Source organism: Cyclopterus lumpus, chromosome 23 (assembly GCF_009769545.1).
Source record: "Cyclopterus lumpus isolate fCycLum1 chromosome 23, fCycLum1.pri, whole genome shotgun sequence".
Taxonomy (NCBI): domain Eukaryota; kingdom Metazoa; phylum Chordata; class Actinopteri; order Perciformes; family Cyclopteridae; genus Cyclopterus; species Cyclopterus lumpus.
In genome coordinates this window covers 5,597,095-5,613,678 of record NC_046988.1, presented here as the reverse complement: position 1 = coordinate 5,613,678, position 16,584 = coordinate 5,597,095, and the positions used below count along the sequence as shown (strand labels likewise).

At 43.0% G+C, this 16,584-nt stretch overlaps 3 protein-coding genes across 7 annotated transcripts; 2 read left to right on the top strand and 1 right to left on the bottom strand.

Moving 5' to 3' along the window:
- The first annotated feature begins 1,254 nt into the window (after positions 1–1,254).
- Positions 1,255–4,178, top strand: srr (serine racemase). 5 transcript variants are annotated; one of them, XM_034526297.1, is made up of 8 exons: positions 1,255–1,433; positions 1,604–2,006; positions 2,369–2,546; positions 2,630–2,811; positions 2,962–3,092; positions 3,191–3,339; positions 3,450–3,539; positions 3,668–4,178. In XM_034526297.1, the coding sequence occupies exons 3-8, from the start codon at positions 2,369–2,371 to the stop codon at positions 3,907–3,909; spliced, it is 972 nt and encodes a 323-aa protein (XP_034382188.1). In that variant the 5' UTR covers positions 1,255–1,433; positions 1,604–2,006; the 3' UTR covers positions 3,910–4,178. The 5 variants fall into 5 exon arrangements, with proteins under 5 accessions (XP_034382188.1, XP_034382191.1, XP_034382190.1 ...); XM_034526300.1 differs by having other exon boundaries at positions 1,255–1,438; positions 1,604–1,965; XM_034526299.1 differs by having other exon boundaries at positions 1,255–1,438; positions 1,604–1,977.
- A 492-nt stretch (positions 4,179–4,670) lies between these two features.
- On the bottom strand, positions 4,671–6,154 carry tprkb (Tp53rk binding protein). The gene is made up of 4 exons (XM_034526302.1): positions 5,947–6,154; positions 5,666–5,788; positions 5,199–5,375; positions 4,671–4,942 (listed from the first exon to the last, which is right to left on the bottom strand). The coding sequence occupies exons 1-4, from the start codon at positions 6,085–6,087 to the stop codon at positions 4,856–4,858; spliced, it is 528 nt and encodes a 175-aa protein (XP_034382193.1). The 5' UTR covers positions 6,088–6,154; the 3' UTR covers positions 4,671–4,855.
- A 186-nt stretch (positions 6,155–6,340) lies between these two features.
- Positions 6,341–10,193, top strand: alg10 (ALG10 alpha-1,2-mannosyltransferase). Its single transcript, XM_034526295.1, has 3 exons — positions 6,341–6,739; positions 7,817–8,014; positions 8,098–10,193. The coding sequence occupies exons 1-3, from the start codon at positions 6,575–6,577 to the stop codon at positions 9,157–9,159; spliced, it is 1,425 nt and encodes a 474-aa protein (XP_034382186.1). The 5' UTR covers positions 6,341–6,574; the 3' UTR covers positions 9,160–10,193.
- Positions 10,194–16,584: the final 6,391 nt, after the last annotated feature.

Here is a 16,584-nt window from a genome sequence, read left to right as displayed (position 1 = left end):
TCGCAGAAAAACGTAACAACATCACGGAGCTGTCACTTTTTTAAAAAGTCAGTGGGACTAAGCCTCGTGCACGAAACATATCGCTATGGTTTACTTCAGTGGTTCTCAAATGACGTGAGATTAAAAATGTGTGTGCAGAGTTGTTGCTGTTCGCACTCATATTTATTGTTACCATCTTATTGTGCTTTTTTCTTATGGAAGCCCATTTCTGACAGAGAAAATACAAAAATAAGAACATTTAGCTGTGATAATAAATATATCCCCATGGTAAAACATAATTAAGAGATTTCTCCTTCCTTATATCATTATTATATTACCTGACAGGTCTCTTCATCCCCTCCCAGGTCTAACCAAAGCAAACAATATGCAAAAGATAACAATAATGCTGCGTTCACACCAAGAGCGGTGAGAAGTTTCTCGCAGCATTAGCGTCACAGCTTTAACATGCTGTCCACATTTTTTCTGCAGCTTTTTGCCACTTTTGTGTTGTTGAACATTGTTTTCTGTTCAAATATCTATCTAATAATAAGACAGTGGTGCTCTACCCTTAATTTCTTTGAAACCAAATTACCCAAATAATGTGTGTTTCTCACAGAACGTAGTACTGATCATAGATTCACTGGTATTTATATCATTTGTATTAATTTAGTTGGTTCTTTCGGTTGATTTTGTAAGAGTAGTACATTTTTTCAGCAATGATCACTTTATATTCACAGTCTGACATTGGAGACAATCTCAGGTCCAATAGAGCACCAACGGTGTGCTGCATTTCATCACCTGAAGACGGTTGAGAGCCTTTAACATGCTGCGTCCTGCAGGAGGAAGCATTGAGCATCCCAATTTATTCTAAAATATGCCTCCTTTCTTTTTGGACACAATTTAATATACATTTACATTGTTGGCACATTTTAAAGGTTGACCTTTAGATTTTGTAACATTTGTGTAGCCTACCTCTGGTACCACCTTCAGGCCAAACCTCAATACTGTATTTTAGTTGCCTTGTGTTGGCTAAGATGAAAATATTTTTTTCTCTATTTTTCATCAAGTGCTCTATATTTCATACTCTTCCAATATGTTTTATTAAATATGATACTTTCACCACCAGATGGAATGGGAGGTAAGGGAGATGGAGGAAGGAGAGGTTCAGGGGGGAAGAGGAGGCGCTAATGGAGCTTAAGCGGTAGTTCAGGAAGAAAGTCCACTTTGAAGCGACCAATTAGATGCGACACTTTGTCTCTAAGTCAATCAGATCGTTGCTGTCAAACTTTAAAGGAGTTCTCTACTCGCTGTCAGTTCTCGTTTTCAACTCGAACCTGAAGGCGACCCTCCTCCACCCCAGTCACCTCCCGGCATCAACTCCTTTCTTCACCACCACCAGTGTCTGGACTCCAGGGGGGATTCTGTCGGATCAGAACTCAGCAAAACAATATTCAGTATGGTACAGCAGTATTGCATATTGTAATTATTATTTCTACAATAAGGCCAACATATATCTATCTTGCCATCCATCTCTCTGTACACTTAGGTCAAAAAGACAAAAGAAAAAAAACGGAGCTCCTATGTGACTGAATTAAAATCCATACTATGATCAACTGATTTACAGCTGGCCTGTCGTAACAACAATGGGCGTTCCCAGAAATGAGGCTCCGCCCACTCAGCTTGGCCGCTTCTTGACGAGTGTGGAACGAGAGGGCCGAGCACCGCCACAACAACACTTTCACAACAACTCCGACCCCCGACGCGTGTGGCGAGGCGTCCAGGCCATCACGGATTAAAAACCCTCCAATACCACCCCCTCCTACCAGAGACGCCTCCCTCCCTGATGAGCTCAACAACTTGTATGCTCGCTCTGACAGGGACAACCAGGACCAGGAGACTTTGCACCCTGCAGACCACCAGCCGCGCACCCTCTGCCCCACCGACGTGTGCACAAGGAGGATCATCTCCGCCTTGCTGAATACATCTGTAGGCCTACGGGTGCGAGGACGGTTCACGTGTCCAGTAATGTAAACAGCCTCGCAGATCAAATACAAAAAATAGTACCGTTAGCTGGCTAATAGCATAACTATTTACAATATAATGTGTAGTTTGTACATATGATGAATGTCAGTTACAGTAGTGTAAAGAGCCGATGTAAAATCATATAAATAGATAAATCTATATTTAAACTAGTGTAGCAATTGAAAACAAAGTATAATACTTATTACATTTGATTAAATGCTTATGATATATATATATATATATATATATATATATATATACACATACATACATCATAAGCATTTAATAATTAATATATTATGTATCAGCCAAAATGGTGGCTCCACAACGCAAATGCGTTCCTCCTAATACATTGTTTCTGACATAGATGGCTGAGATGTTCGCAGACGCCGTCACCCTGGTCCTGCTGAGAGAAGCCAGGGAGACGGTGAGCGGCAGCCCCCTGGGTGTCATCAACACTCCCATGATCCCCTGGTGCCAGACAACCCTGCCTCTCGACATCCACTGCAACCTTCACATCAAACTGGAGAACATGCAGAGAACTGGTTGGACTAAACCTCTTTGATTCTCCTCACACAAAACGCGACTCGGCTCACTGATGAAGAATTGTCTTGCATTTCATTGAAAGGGTCGTTCAAGATCAGAGGAGTGGCCAACCAGTTTGCCAGGAGACCGAGGGGGGGTCATTTTGTCACCATGTCTGCAGGGAACTATGGGAAGTCTTTTGCATACGCCTCTAAACACTACGGGTCAAAGGGCAAGGTGGTGATGCCCGAAACGGCCCCTGTGTCCAGATCCATCCTGATACAGGTTAGAGGTTATCTGCTGACTGTCAGTGTATGCTGTGATTAGCTTTTGTTGTTGTAATTGTTGTTTTTCCGCACCAATCTGAAAAAAAACTAATGACATTTCTTTGGTTTCAGTTAAGCTGCTCTTTAAAAGTATCTTTCTCGTCCTCAGAGTTTCGGGGTGGAGGTGGAGCGCGTGCCCACCTCCTGTCTGATGAATGTGGTGAACCGCTGCGTTCAGGAGGACGGCATGACCTTCCTGCACTCCTACGATGACCTGGATCTAATAGCAGGACACGCCAGGTACACTCGAGGGCTTACCGAGGAATCCGGATGATTCAAACATCTATCTATTAGAGCAAAGTCCAAACCTGTGTGTGTGTGTGTGTGTGTTTGTCCAGTCTGGGTATGGAGGTGCTGGAGGTGATGCCCGACCCTGATGTGGTGGTGGTGTGCTGTGGTGGAGGAGGGCTGCTGGCCGGTGTAGCCGCTGCCATCAAACTGTCAGGCTGCGATAAGACCAGAATATATGGCGTGGAACCAGATGGAGGTAAAACTTAACAAAGTAAAAGCCTCACCTGCAGGCTTAGCTTTCTACATGAAGAGCCACAGGGCATCGCAGCAGCTCAGTGAACATGTTGCGTTTCTGTTTAAATCCAGCCTGCACCATGCACAGAAGTTTCATTGAGAAGAAGCCAGTGTGCATGGACACCAAGAGCATCGCCTCAGGACTTGCACCACCTTTTGCAGGTATCATGCAAGTTGTTTCTCTTTACGGGTGCTTTAAGTTAGATTTAGGCTTATCGTTTGAGGGTGAAGACCTTCGTATTGTTTCTGACAATAATTTGTGGCCCCTCTCCTTTTTCTTTGTACTCCAGGCACACTGCCCTTCGAGTTGTGTCAGCGTTACGTGGAGGGGATTGTCCTCATAAATGACGAGGAGATCACGGCGGCCGTGTCCACCCTCTACAGGTCTGGCCTTGTGGTGGAGCCGTCGGGCTGCGCTGCCTTCGCGGCCATCGTTAACGGCAAGATACCCGAGCTGGAGGGGAAGAACGTGGTGTGCATCCTCAGCGGAGGGAACATTGGAAAGGAGGAGCTCGTTAACTTCCCAGGCTGACAAGTGCACACTAATATAATATGACTTTTCTTAGTGTTAACACACTTTGAAAATTTTAAAAAAACTATTCAGGTCTTTCAATGTGGAGAATCAAAATAATTCCAGTTTTTAAATGGACCATAATGTGTGTTTTTTTTTTTTTACAATTTTCTAGCCAAACTCTCTTGAGGAGCATCTGAGTACCACAATCTCAAGTAGATCAGCAAACATTCCATGTGTCATTTGGTTTGTTCCAATGTGTGCAACTGCATGATTCAATAAACACCTCAATCTCATGTCATTGCGAGTGTGTGAATGTTTCTGTTCCCACAGAAAATCTAAGGAGGAGTAAAAATTAACATCCGGGTGAATAGACATTTTACATTTGGTGACAGAATTCCTTTCATTCCTCTCAATGCGATTAAAAAGAACAACGCTGCAGACATATGTTTTAGACAACCAGTACATTTCATATTCTTGACTTCATGTCTCGAGCTCTGGCTGAGATTTGGCCCGGAGCATTTTAGATTCATTATTCACCAACTGCTGGCATGAGACCAGTTTTAAACCACTGTCACCAAACCCAGAGCCCACCTTCAACCTTGAGACACAAAAATAACTTCTTCCGGAAAAGGTTCAAAGGAATGACTGGGAAGCACGAAAGGTTGCTGAGGGAACTCTAGACGAGTGTGATGACTTCCCTAATTGCCTCTCAAACCTCATGAGTCTAACAACTACTGTATATACACAACGGAAGCAGGAAAAAAGACAAGCTGAAAAGATATATGAAAAACAAGATATATTTTCAGCTGGGAAAATGTTTACTTTTGATTAATTTGAGTTTGTGTAGAGAAGGTTTGCATATTTCGGGACAGCAGGAAACATTATCAATGTGAATCCAAATCTCATATCAAAAAAGACAACCACTTGTTGGTTTTTTTTTTAAAAGTCCTTTTTCCTGTCATAGCTACATGACATCCTTAGTGGCCATCCTGCATACAACCGCGTCCAGCAGAGTCCCACACTTCTCCTCCTGGGGGGGGATTTTATAAAGCTAAACAAAGACAAAAAAAAAAGGTGTGAAATTAAAAGACATGTCACCGAAATCCATTTTGGCAAAAGGTATCAGTTCTTTAAAAAAAAAAAAATGAAGAAACAAAAACGTTCAACCTCTAAGAATACCTCGCTGATCATTCAGTGTGACGCGTATCCATGATTGATTTCACTAAATCACTTGTCTTGTGAAAAAAAAAACACATAGCTCAAGTCCAGATAACACGAGTCACATTTAAATTAAGGCCAAGATGAACCTTTTTGATTTTTGCATGGTCCGTCAGCGAGGAAACATCTTCTGCTGGAACCTGTCGTCCGCTCACCCTGGCCGCGATGTCTGCCAGCAGCTGTGGATCATCTTTGTCGTGAACTAGGACCACCAGGACAGAGTCATCGCCATCAGAGCTCCCAAACCTTTTGAACGCCTCCGAGATCTGCATTAGGGGAAAGGCACACACATATGATGCATTTCTATTTTGAGTTTGTTCATGCACGTTTATGCCATTTATCTGATGCTCCTACCCACACAGCAAGTAGAGTGAAATAATACATTTCCAATGTCTAAATATGAAAGTGTGCAGCTGCAATAAGCTAGGAGAGCAATGTTGAAAGCAACCTATTCTTTGCACGTCTAACGAGATAAATGTCTGGTTTCGTTTTAAACAAGAAGAAGCGGAACTAGAGTATGAGGTAAAGAAAATGAAGTTTGGTTCTAAATACTTACATTATTAGTAGGCGAGAGGTTGAAGATTATTTCAGAGTACAAACTTCTCGTCTTCATTTTCCCACTTTTCTGTAAATGAACTGCCTTGTTGGCAGCTACGAGCACCTGGAAAGGATTCACCACCTGTAAATGAAAAAGAGTCCGATGGTGAATGAGGTGCCACCGTTTAACCGACCACTTTTACTTTGACAAAATATAGTTCCGTGTGGAATATATAGGATCGTGTCTAATGTACATGAGTTTGATTAAAACGTTGCAAAAGCTGAATACAAACATCTCACCATCGTCGGGTTAATCAGAGCACCCTGTATTTTACCCTCCACCGCACACTGTCTCAACTCTGCAGCGTTTTTGACCTCCTTGAAAAGCATTTGAGTCACCCTGCGGTCGGGAAAGAGCTCTAGTTCGTGTGTTAAATGCATTTTGAAACACAAACTATGAAGAGAATTACGATGTGCCGCGGTTCACGTGAACGTCTGCACACGAGGGGGAACCATAACACGGTGACACCGCATCGGAGCACAGTTCCTGTTATGGAAAACGGTTTCACAAACTCAAGGAAACGACATCCCAAAGTGTTTACATTTGACATGTAGCATATTGGATTGTGGTGGCTACTATCACCATGGCGGTTTCTCTACAAGTGTGTTGCCTTAACTATTTAACAGAACCCGGAACTAATACCGATAAAACCGTTTCCGTGCCGGACGTTTATAAAAAGCGGACCGCCAACTGTCAAAGATATAACTCTTCCGTTTATCAATACGGGACAGGGTTAAACCAGTTCCCCCTCGTCATTGAGATTTTACGGGGCTTTTACACGCACATATTCCGTTATGTGGTATAATCCGCGTTATTACCGCTGACTTTGAACTGCATTCACTTTTACATCGGATTTCGTCATCAAACATGGAGAAATTTGAAGGCTACGTCTTCACTGCGCTCTGCAGCACCAACTTTTTGATCTCCTGCCTGCTGTTCTCCAGAGTCACTCGGGAGCAAAGGGAGCCGTACATGGACGAGGTGTTCCATGTGCCCCAAGCTCAGGAATATTGCCACGGGAAATTCAACGAGGTAAAAGTGCCTCCCTGAAAGTCTCGGTGTAGCCATCACAGGGCGTCTCTTTATTGTTGTTTCGCGGATTAAGGTTCGCTGACGGCGGAGCTTCCGTCGTTTACAACGATGCGGATGCTTTTAATCCCCGTGTCTCTAATGCCAGTGGAGCTTTATGTGCTTAAAGATAGTGTAATGCACAGTGCACGAAAGTGGAGATTAAAGGATCATCATTTAAAAAAAAATGTTATTTAAGTAATGTTGCCATGAAACATTTAAATACTGATTTAAGTTATTTAAAAGCATTTTCTAAAGTAACTCTCTGGCACTTAACTCATTTGAAACCGGGACCCTCCCACGTTTTAGTACGTCACTTTCATTAAGTTTGGTCGATACACTCTTAAATGACGAGTGTCACCCTTCTTCTTCTTGGCACGGGGCCCCCTTAATAAAAAGGGCTCCAAACATCTATGGCTGTATTATCATGTTTGTTATGACCAATATTTAATTGTGTTACTATTCTAACTCATACCTTATAACGTTCGCGGATGGTTGGAAAACGACTTCTCGCGATCGTTTGCGGAACCATAGGACAACTTAACGGTCCCTTGACCTTGACCTCAAGGGAACATTCGCTGCCAACAAATTGTTTCCTAAAAAGTCAATTTAATTACATTCTTCTGACCTTCCCACTCTGCACTTGATTGAAACATTAAAATGCACGATGTTTACTATGCAGCATTCATAGTTGTATTATCAATAGTGATGTTTACTATGCGGCATCCATAGTTGTATTCTTAATAGTGAATATATTTTACTTTAGAATTTATTTTTTTAGTACTTCTTACTACTGCTGCCAGTGCTCACATTCCCAGTATAGAGAAAAGCAAGTGAGCCCCAAATCACTAAATCCACACATTCACGTTGGGTTAACTAGCGTTTAGAAACAGCGTTGAGATACACTTAGTGGATATATTATATGCTATATATTTATTTAAAGTTTATTATTGTTGAGCGTGTGTCCAAATTGAACCAGATTCAAAAGAGCACCCGAATGGTGGAATTCCCCTTTTTAACGTGGTTGCGATCCTTCCTCAGTGGGACCCGATGATCACCACTCTGCCGGGCCTGTACCTCGTCTCCGTGGGAGTCATCAAGCCCGTGGTGTGGCTCGCTGGCCTGACGGGCCAGGTGGTGTGTTCCACGGCCATGCTGCGCTTCATCAACCTGCTGTTCAACTGCGGCAACCTTTACGTGCTCTACCTGCTCATCTGCAAACTGCACCTCAGGGAGAAGGTACTTCTAGACGACGGCGGTAATCATGCGCGAGCGATCTCGTTTGTCATTTTCATGATCTCACGTTTCCCCTCTTCTTCCAGACGCGAACGACCTCCCGGCGAGTCCTCTCGGCGCTGTCTCTCTCCACCTTCCCCGTGCTCTACTTCTTCAACTTCCTCTACTACACTGACGCCGGGTCTACTTTCTTCACCCTCTTCACCTATCTCATGACGCTCTACGGCTGCCACAAGGCCTCGGCGCTCCTCGGCATCTGCGCCGTGCTCTTCCGTCAGAACAACATCATCTGGGTGGCCTTCTGCGCCGGCACTTTGGTGGCCGCCAAAATGGACGAGGCCTGGAAGGTGGAGCATGCGAAAAAGAGGGACGAGAAGTCCCCGGCGTCCCAGGTCCCTCTGACGTTCAGTGGCGTGAAGAAAGCCACGCTTTTCACGCTGGAGTTCCTCACCTCCCCCATCCAGGTGAAGGCGGTGCTGCTGGTAGCCTGGCCGTACGCGGTGGTCGGCGTGGGCTTCCTGGTGTTCGTGGTGCTGAACGATGGGATAGTGGTGGGCGACCGGACGAGTCACGAAGCCTGCCTCAACTTCCCCCAGCTCTTCTATTTCTTGTCCTTCGCCCTCTTCTTCTCCCTCCCCGTCTCGCTGTGTTACTACCGCGCTCTTCGCTTCCTGCAGGCCGTGAAAAGGCAGCCTCTGTTTTTCGTCTTCGCCACGTGCGTCTGCCTGCTCCTGGTGTGGAAGTTCACCTCTGTTCACAAGTACCTCCTGGCAGATAACCGTCACTTCCCCTTCTACGTGTGGAAGAGGCTTTTCCAGAGGCACGAGCTGGCACGCTTCCTCCTCGTCCCCGTGTATGTGTTCGCCGGGTGGAATTTCCTGGACGCCTTCAAGTCGCGCTCGCTCTTCTGGAGCCTGGCGTTCCTGGCGTGCCTCCTGGCCGCGACCGTGCCGCAGAAGCTGCTGGAGTTCAGGTACTTCATCGTTCCCTACCTGATGTACCGCCTGCACATGCCCCTCCCCTCCCTTCCCAGGCTCATCGGGGAGTTTCTCCTGTACGCGGCGGTGAACGGTGCCACGCTCTACATTTTCATCAGTAAGACCTTCTACTGGCCGGACAGCGCAGCCACGCAGAGGTTCATGTGGTGAGCTAAAGAGGAACGCGTATCTGATGCCGGGAGTTCCCGGAATCGGATGGGATGCCGGTAATCGAGCGATTGTCCAGAGAACCACGGAGCATGTGAAGTCTCAGAAATCAAAAAGAAAAAGCTTCCGTTACATTTCAATAACCGACACAAATGGCTTATACTTTTGACTTTTTTTTTGTACAGTGTAACCAATTAGTGTTCGGGATCTTGTAATGGGATCAGCCACGGCTGACACTGAGAATCAATATTGCTAGTTTTATTGGGACAGGTGATGGACAAATATATTTTAAAAAAACATTTAATCGTGTGCTTTTCAGGTTTAATTTCTGCAGGGTTTTACTTTCACAGACGAAGGCCTCAAACACAATTCAATTGAAAGAGAATTCATTCTTAAAGGAAAGTTTTTTGCTTTGATGATGCCGTGGTGGTTCCAGTGTTGCAAATCTGGTCTGAGTTATAATGTTCTGTTTTGTTGAATTGATTAAAATGTTGATCCCCCTCCAGGAGGAAAACTAATTGTCTGCAGGTTTCTGGGAATTGTGAAAGCCGGGTATTGTTTCCTATGGCTGTCACCGTTTTGTACTATAAATGTAAATACCGTGTGCAGTTCTATGAATAACTGTAGACACAAGCTGTAAATATGATTCAAGAGACCAAAAATGACGTCCATATTGTGTTCAGAATTTCTATTGTATTGGATGTTTTTGTATTGATTTGAGATCCTAGTTTTGTTTATTTGCCGGTGGAGAACAACAGACTTGTTTATAATCATGGACAAGAGATACATGTGTCTTCAGATTTATTACTTTGACCAAGCCATAAAAATCCACTGGAATTGATTCAGAATTTAGATGTTTTAAAAAAAAAAAAAATGTTTGTTATGAAATTAGTTTTGTTGTACTTTGTGATGTGTGTGTGTTTGTGTGCGCATGTGTGTTACATTTTAGGAATTTCGACGTGTCCATTCAGCTGTATGCTGATCCCCTGTTCATACAATTGTGCGTATACCTTTTGAATAAAATGACTCGTGCAATATGAAGTATCATGTCAAGTTTATATACATGCATATACACTAACTAATTTTACAGAATACAAAGAGTAGAGAAAGAAAAGATGCAACAGGCATGTTGACCCAACAGAACAGCCACTAGGGGGAGCTATAAGACAAAGATGGACAGAGGAGTAAATCAATCAACACCGGAGCCCTAAATGCTGCATTCATTTGACGGTACAAATGTTCATTATACTATTCTCACATGCAGAATAAACCGTTTGTTCGGGCTCGGAATAGATTTACTCAGACTGTGTGGTTTGGCTAAAGCCTTTCCCATCAGCTTCTTATTGTTTTTATACTTTTGGGATGATAAAAGTACAAATTAGGCTTTTCTCACCACTTTGTGCTCCGATTTAGAAAATTACAACCAAAGAGGGAGGCACTGCCATCATTCATTGGTAATGTGTTGTGTCATGATAACTTTGCCCTCATGTAATGCAGAGTCTCATTATAGTTTACTGAGGGCATTTACATCGACAAACGTTCTGAGGAGTGAACTCTCTCATTCTTGTGTTAAACTGGAACACACAATTTGCAATTTTGCAGTCAATAAAAGTGTCAATTCAACGTCCATGTCGCGATGACGCAACACATTCTCATCCCAACTATAGGCCCCATATGCTTGGTCAGACCCCTTAGCGTCACTTTCTGACACGCGTGGGCTTAACATCTTTAAACTAAGTCAAACGTAGACAACGTAACACAAGTATAAATGTAACGTCAAAATAACTCCTCAACCCTCTGGGAGACGAACACAGGCCTCCTTATTGAAAGTCCTGTGTTTGTTTGAAATGTAAACAATGTTATTGATTTGAGCTAAACGGAAATGTCACTCATTTGGCTTCAGATGTATTTTCTCTGAAAGGAAAACACAAAACCGATTTTAAACGTTGTGAATTTGAATCGGTGGGTGACGTCAAGCTGACTCCGCCCACCTCTTTGTTTCAGCTTCAGTTTGTTGTGTGCATATCAATAAACAATTAAACTCCCGTAGAAGATCTTCAGCACTAATTACATGTCAAAATGATGATGATTTGTCACGGATTTACTCAGAATAGAACTTATTATTTCTTAAGGATAATATTGTCTGTGTCTTCTCTCTTTGTGTCTGCACACATAACTTTCCCCCAGACTTTATAACTCGTGCAAGAAGCAACTCATTAAAAGAGGAGCTTCAAGGAGCAGGACATTAGTCTCTGGAGCCCAAAGGCACTGAGATACATTTGCTTTCGTGAATGTTATCACAGTTTATTACTTCATCATTCCATAAAGGGGAACATGAAATTTGCACAGGCAGAGAATCTCATTACAAAAGAGTTGAATATAATTACTGCATATCATATCATAATCTTCTCAATCGTGTCAGATAATAAATATATTGACTTATATGTCACTGGAAGACCTAACTAAACCATGCGTTAGTCAGTCTCAATATATATATATATATATATATATATATATATATATATATATATATATATATATATATATATATATATATATATTAACTTTTGGCAGCTGATTCCTTTCCCCTGCTGGTTGTGACCATAACTGAACTCCCTCAATAAACGCTCACAGCAATCATAACTTTCATTTTAATTGTCTGAACGCTCGACGAGTCGCTCTCACGCCGTGTCGATCGATCGCGAATAACACGCACGAGAACGAGCGCGCGCGTGTCAGTGTGCGGAGTCAGCAGAGCGGCGCGAGGACCTCGCTGTCACTGCACATCGGTCCGCGCGCGCGCGCACGCACACACGCACACACACCAACACACACGCACACACACCAACACACACGCACACACACTAACACACACACACGCACACACACTAACACACACGCACACACGCTCACGCGCCACTATAGCCTCCTCACCAGATTCCCCACTGAGCTATTACCGCCCCTCTTTCTCTCAAAATAAAATCGTGCATCTGTCTGCTGTCTCAATGCATAATGTATCACACACACACACTCACACACACACACACACACACACTCACACACACACACACACACACACACACACACACACACACACACACATACACGCACACACAGAAACGGGTAGCTGGATGCATCTTTTATCAGGCCAGGTTAGGGAGAACAAGTGGCCTCATATGTACTACTAATTGAGACCAAGGCAAGGTTCCTGTGTGTGTGTGTGTGTGTGTGTGTGTGTGTGTGTGTGTGTGTGTGTGGTAACTACTGATTAAACACAGAAAGTGCAATAAAAAACACACACATTGCCTTTGTGTCTCACTTAGCCCCGTATATGTGTCGGTGGACTATAATGAAGACGCACGATCCGTGTTGTAGCTCTTCATCTGTGTGTTTATTAATATGATTTGCTTTTAAATGAGCAGATGTTTTTCTTCTTCTTCACATTACAGAACTCTCCTCCTCAGAGAGACCCCCATTATTTTTGAGATCCCACGATGAGTCGGCAGTTCTCTCTGGGGACCTGATCCTGGATCTGCACCTTCAACAACGTAAACACAGAGCAGTGCTGTGAAGAAACAGATGGAGGACACCATATGTTACCGTGACACGTCAAAACCACATTACAAGTCACATTTTGTTACTATGCTATTTCTTTGCCTAAAAAAAAACCACATGAAATCACAGAAGCAGAAAACAATACAGCAATAGCCAATATACACAACCCGGATCACAGCGACAGATACTTGTTATTAATAGATACGGCTCATATACTAACATGACATATGCTGTTCATTGTATGTTTTGAGTTAAGCATTACATTCACACACACTGAGACCACGACACCTTGTTCCTAAGTAAAAAAAACAATGAATACAATATGTTTTGCCTTTTAATAAGTAGAAGAAAAAAAATCTATTCATTTCGTAAAAATTGGTTGGTAAGATTAAAAAAAAGAAATATGACTATTTAGGCTTTTCGACATAAAAAGAGATTATAGGTGTTTTAGTATATTAGGAAGTGTTTTGTGTCATAGCTCAAAAGTTGTATTCTTTCACTTTACAAGATATTCAAGATGCAACTAATGAGGTTTTTAACGTATCCAGAACGTCGTAATGGAATAAGTCATAAGTGCAATAAAATAATAAAGTGGAGAAATCTGTGGCACGTCTGCTACACAATTATAAATCTCATTTGGTCACAACTTATGCTACAAGAAAACATTTTTGTATGACTCTTTAAATGTTACACAATTGACTCCATTTACTATACATATACATTTCTTAACACAAACAATAACAGCACACGAGGAACATGTTCTTTATAAATAGGAGCAGTGGGAGTTGAGTGGGCGGAGCGGCCAAAACATGTGTTTTGCTTTATTAACGGCACACAGTAATTATGCACCCTGCCCACATTCATCACACTGTTTCCAGCATGCTGCCTGTAAAACTTTTATGGTGTTGTGGGGGAGGTGTGCCAGAGAGAATAAAAAAAATAAAATAAAAAAGAATGAAGGGGTGTCCTGATGAGACCTTTAGTTTTAGAAAATGCAACTCTGCACTTAGTGTTGCACCAACCGCCTTAGTTTACTTCTGTCTTTTAATTTCTGGGGAATATTCAAATGAGATCCAACTTTAGCTCCATCTCAGTGGCAGGTTGCTAAGCTACAGACTGTGTCAGGAAGTGACAAGCGAGCATAATTACAGCCCTGGCTGACAGACAGCGACCACAGTGTTCATTAGAGTCTTTTGAAAGGACGACAAAAAAACCTTGCCGCAACCTTTTGCATCGGCTAATTACCACATAATCATTTGGTGAATACGTATTTAAACAATTAAGGAACGAAGGAATTGTGTCCTGCTTCCTTACCGAGGACACTCAGCCCTGAGGTGATAACACCTCAGGGCTGAGTGTCCTCGGTGCACTCTGCCAGGTTGAGCTCTTATTTTCTTGCATTTTGAGCACCATATCCTCCAGGTGCAGCTCGCAATTGGTGTTGCTCCATAGCTGTTAACGTGTGTGTGTGTGTGTGTGTGTGTGTGTGTGTGTGTGTGTGCGTGTGTTTCTTGTGCACGTAGCCTGTCTTTGTTTTGTGCTCATTGTTACGATGCTCTCTCTCTCTCTCTCTCTCTGCTGCCATCAGACGTTGATTGACAGTGATATTAGCACCTTTCCCTCACTCTGCCGCTCTTCAGCACCTCAATCAATCCATCCGTCTCCTCCCTGGGCCTCAAGGGATGCTGGGAAAATAAATCTATTTAAAGCAACCAGAGGCATGCGCCAGGCTCTGCTGCGTGTTGAATAGAAAACAAAGACACAAATCACCTCTGCGTTACAAACAGCCGATGCATACAGTGTGATACAAATCTTCATCCCTCTCCTCCCTTGTATGGTACAGATTATATATTGCGTGACTTTTTATCAAGTAAAAAGGAAGGCATGGGTTCCCATGTCTCAGCTCGCCTCGAGGACGGAGTTGAAACTAAAAGGTGAAGAGAAAAGAAACAACACTAAACAAGGAAGGTGTAGGTGATGCATGGAATATGTGCAACGCTGTTTGTGGCTCAGCACAAGAAACCTGAATCTGAGCGAGCAGACCGACTGGGTGACGGCCGCTGACCTGATGCCACCCTTCACGCGGCTGCCAATAAAGTCGTGTCATTAGTGTTTATTTCAAATACCAACACATAATAAAGATTGACTATTGCAATTGAAAACTTCTACGTGGTTATAAAAATCGGTTTAACCGGCTCGTCTTCCGCGTGCAGAGACCAAAGTAGTCTCGAGGCTGCCACAAAGATGGAATTAATAAACGTTGTGTTTGGCGGAACATTTCTTTCATCACGTCTTAAATACATATTTTATTCCCTTGGACAGAGTATGCAGACGATATTACCACTCACACACACACACACACACACACACGCACACACACATATATCTAGGATGAAATGAGAAATCTCACAGAATTGATCCCCATCTGACATGGAGCCCTTTGCTCGTTGCTCTCCGGTCGTATTTAGATGTGCGAGCTTCATCTAATCTCTCATTTCACCAATTCACAGCGTCACGCTGGATGTCTATCTAGGAGAGCCGAATGTGAAGCCAACGGAGCTCATTTGTTCTCCAAATACATGCAGATGAGTATCTGTAATAATGTAAATCCATCAGACAATTTTGTCGGCTCCCTAAATGTGCGAGTGTGTGTGTGTGAAGGGGGAAACCTGACATCTATCTCATATACACGGGAGGGCTGATGGGGATTGATCGGGGCCCATGTGGACAGTGTGTGCACGCTAGATTACACCTGTCATCACGAGCCATCTTTATTATCAACACAACATGTGCACTAAAGATGTCTTACTTTATGTTCATCCAATCGGAAATGTCAACGTGGAAAATGCCACGTTTTTTTTCCTTTAAGATTTTTTCTTTTTGGCTTGACAAGTGCACCGCAATAAGTCGTACTGTGTAGTTGGTTTAATTAGTAAATAAAAGGCTCACAGTAACACTTTAATGTCTGATTTTCCTTTTGAAATCTTTCCCTAACACCCTCCTGTTGCTTCTCGAGGAGATGATTGGCACCCATGTGTTGTTGACTCTCCGTCGTTTCTCCCGAAGAACGTGCCGTTGACTGCAATCTCAGGCCGTCAACCCGCAGCGGACGAACGCTCATCCTGCGTTTATTTCATCAAGCCAGAAACAGATGGATGGGAGGGAGTTTAAAGGACGTTAATTGCCATTTTCAGGGCATATGGCGCGTTAACGGCAGCGCACGTGGACACGTATGATTAGAGAGTGAAGGTGAATGTAGTCTTTGTATAGGGATTTCTTTTTATACGTTTGTTAAATGCAAATAAATGCAGGATCAACATAAGCACTAGAACAAGTCTCTGATTGCTTCTCTTCATGTGCCAATCAACACCAACACCCAGGACCATCGGTCCCCAATGCCGCCAAGGCCTTTACTGGGTCGTGACCAGTTCAAGTAAAGGGTGATTATTCCTTCCCCATTTGTTTTGTTTTGAGGGAAGCATATTCAGTAATTTTCAAGAGAAATGCCCAAAACAAACGAGACTCTGTGAATCAAGACTTCCAGTTCTTTCTTTATAATAAAGAGACTTGGTTGGTCAAAAACCGACTTACGTTTATATTTCATTATGTTCCAACATCTAGGGAGTAAGATTACTCGATTCATTTCAAACGTGGTTGTGCATAAAGTTTTAAACACTGAATGCTGATATGTAGATTGATATTATAAAGATTGTTTTATTCATAGTGAGGGTCTGGGTAAACAAACATATGACCTCCTTCCTAAAGAATGCTGACTCAACATAATAAACATACCGGTACTTATTAATAACCAAACCATGATGTTTTACTCAACCGAACCAAGTGGTTTTGTAGCAGTTTGGTGATGTTTAATCT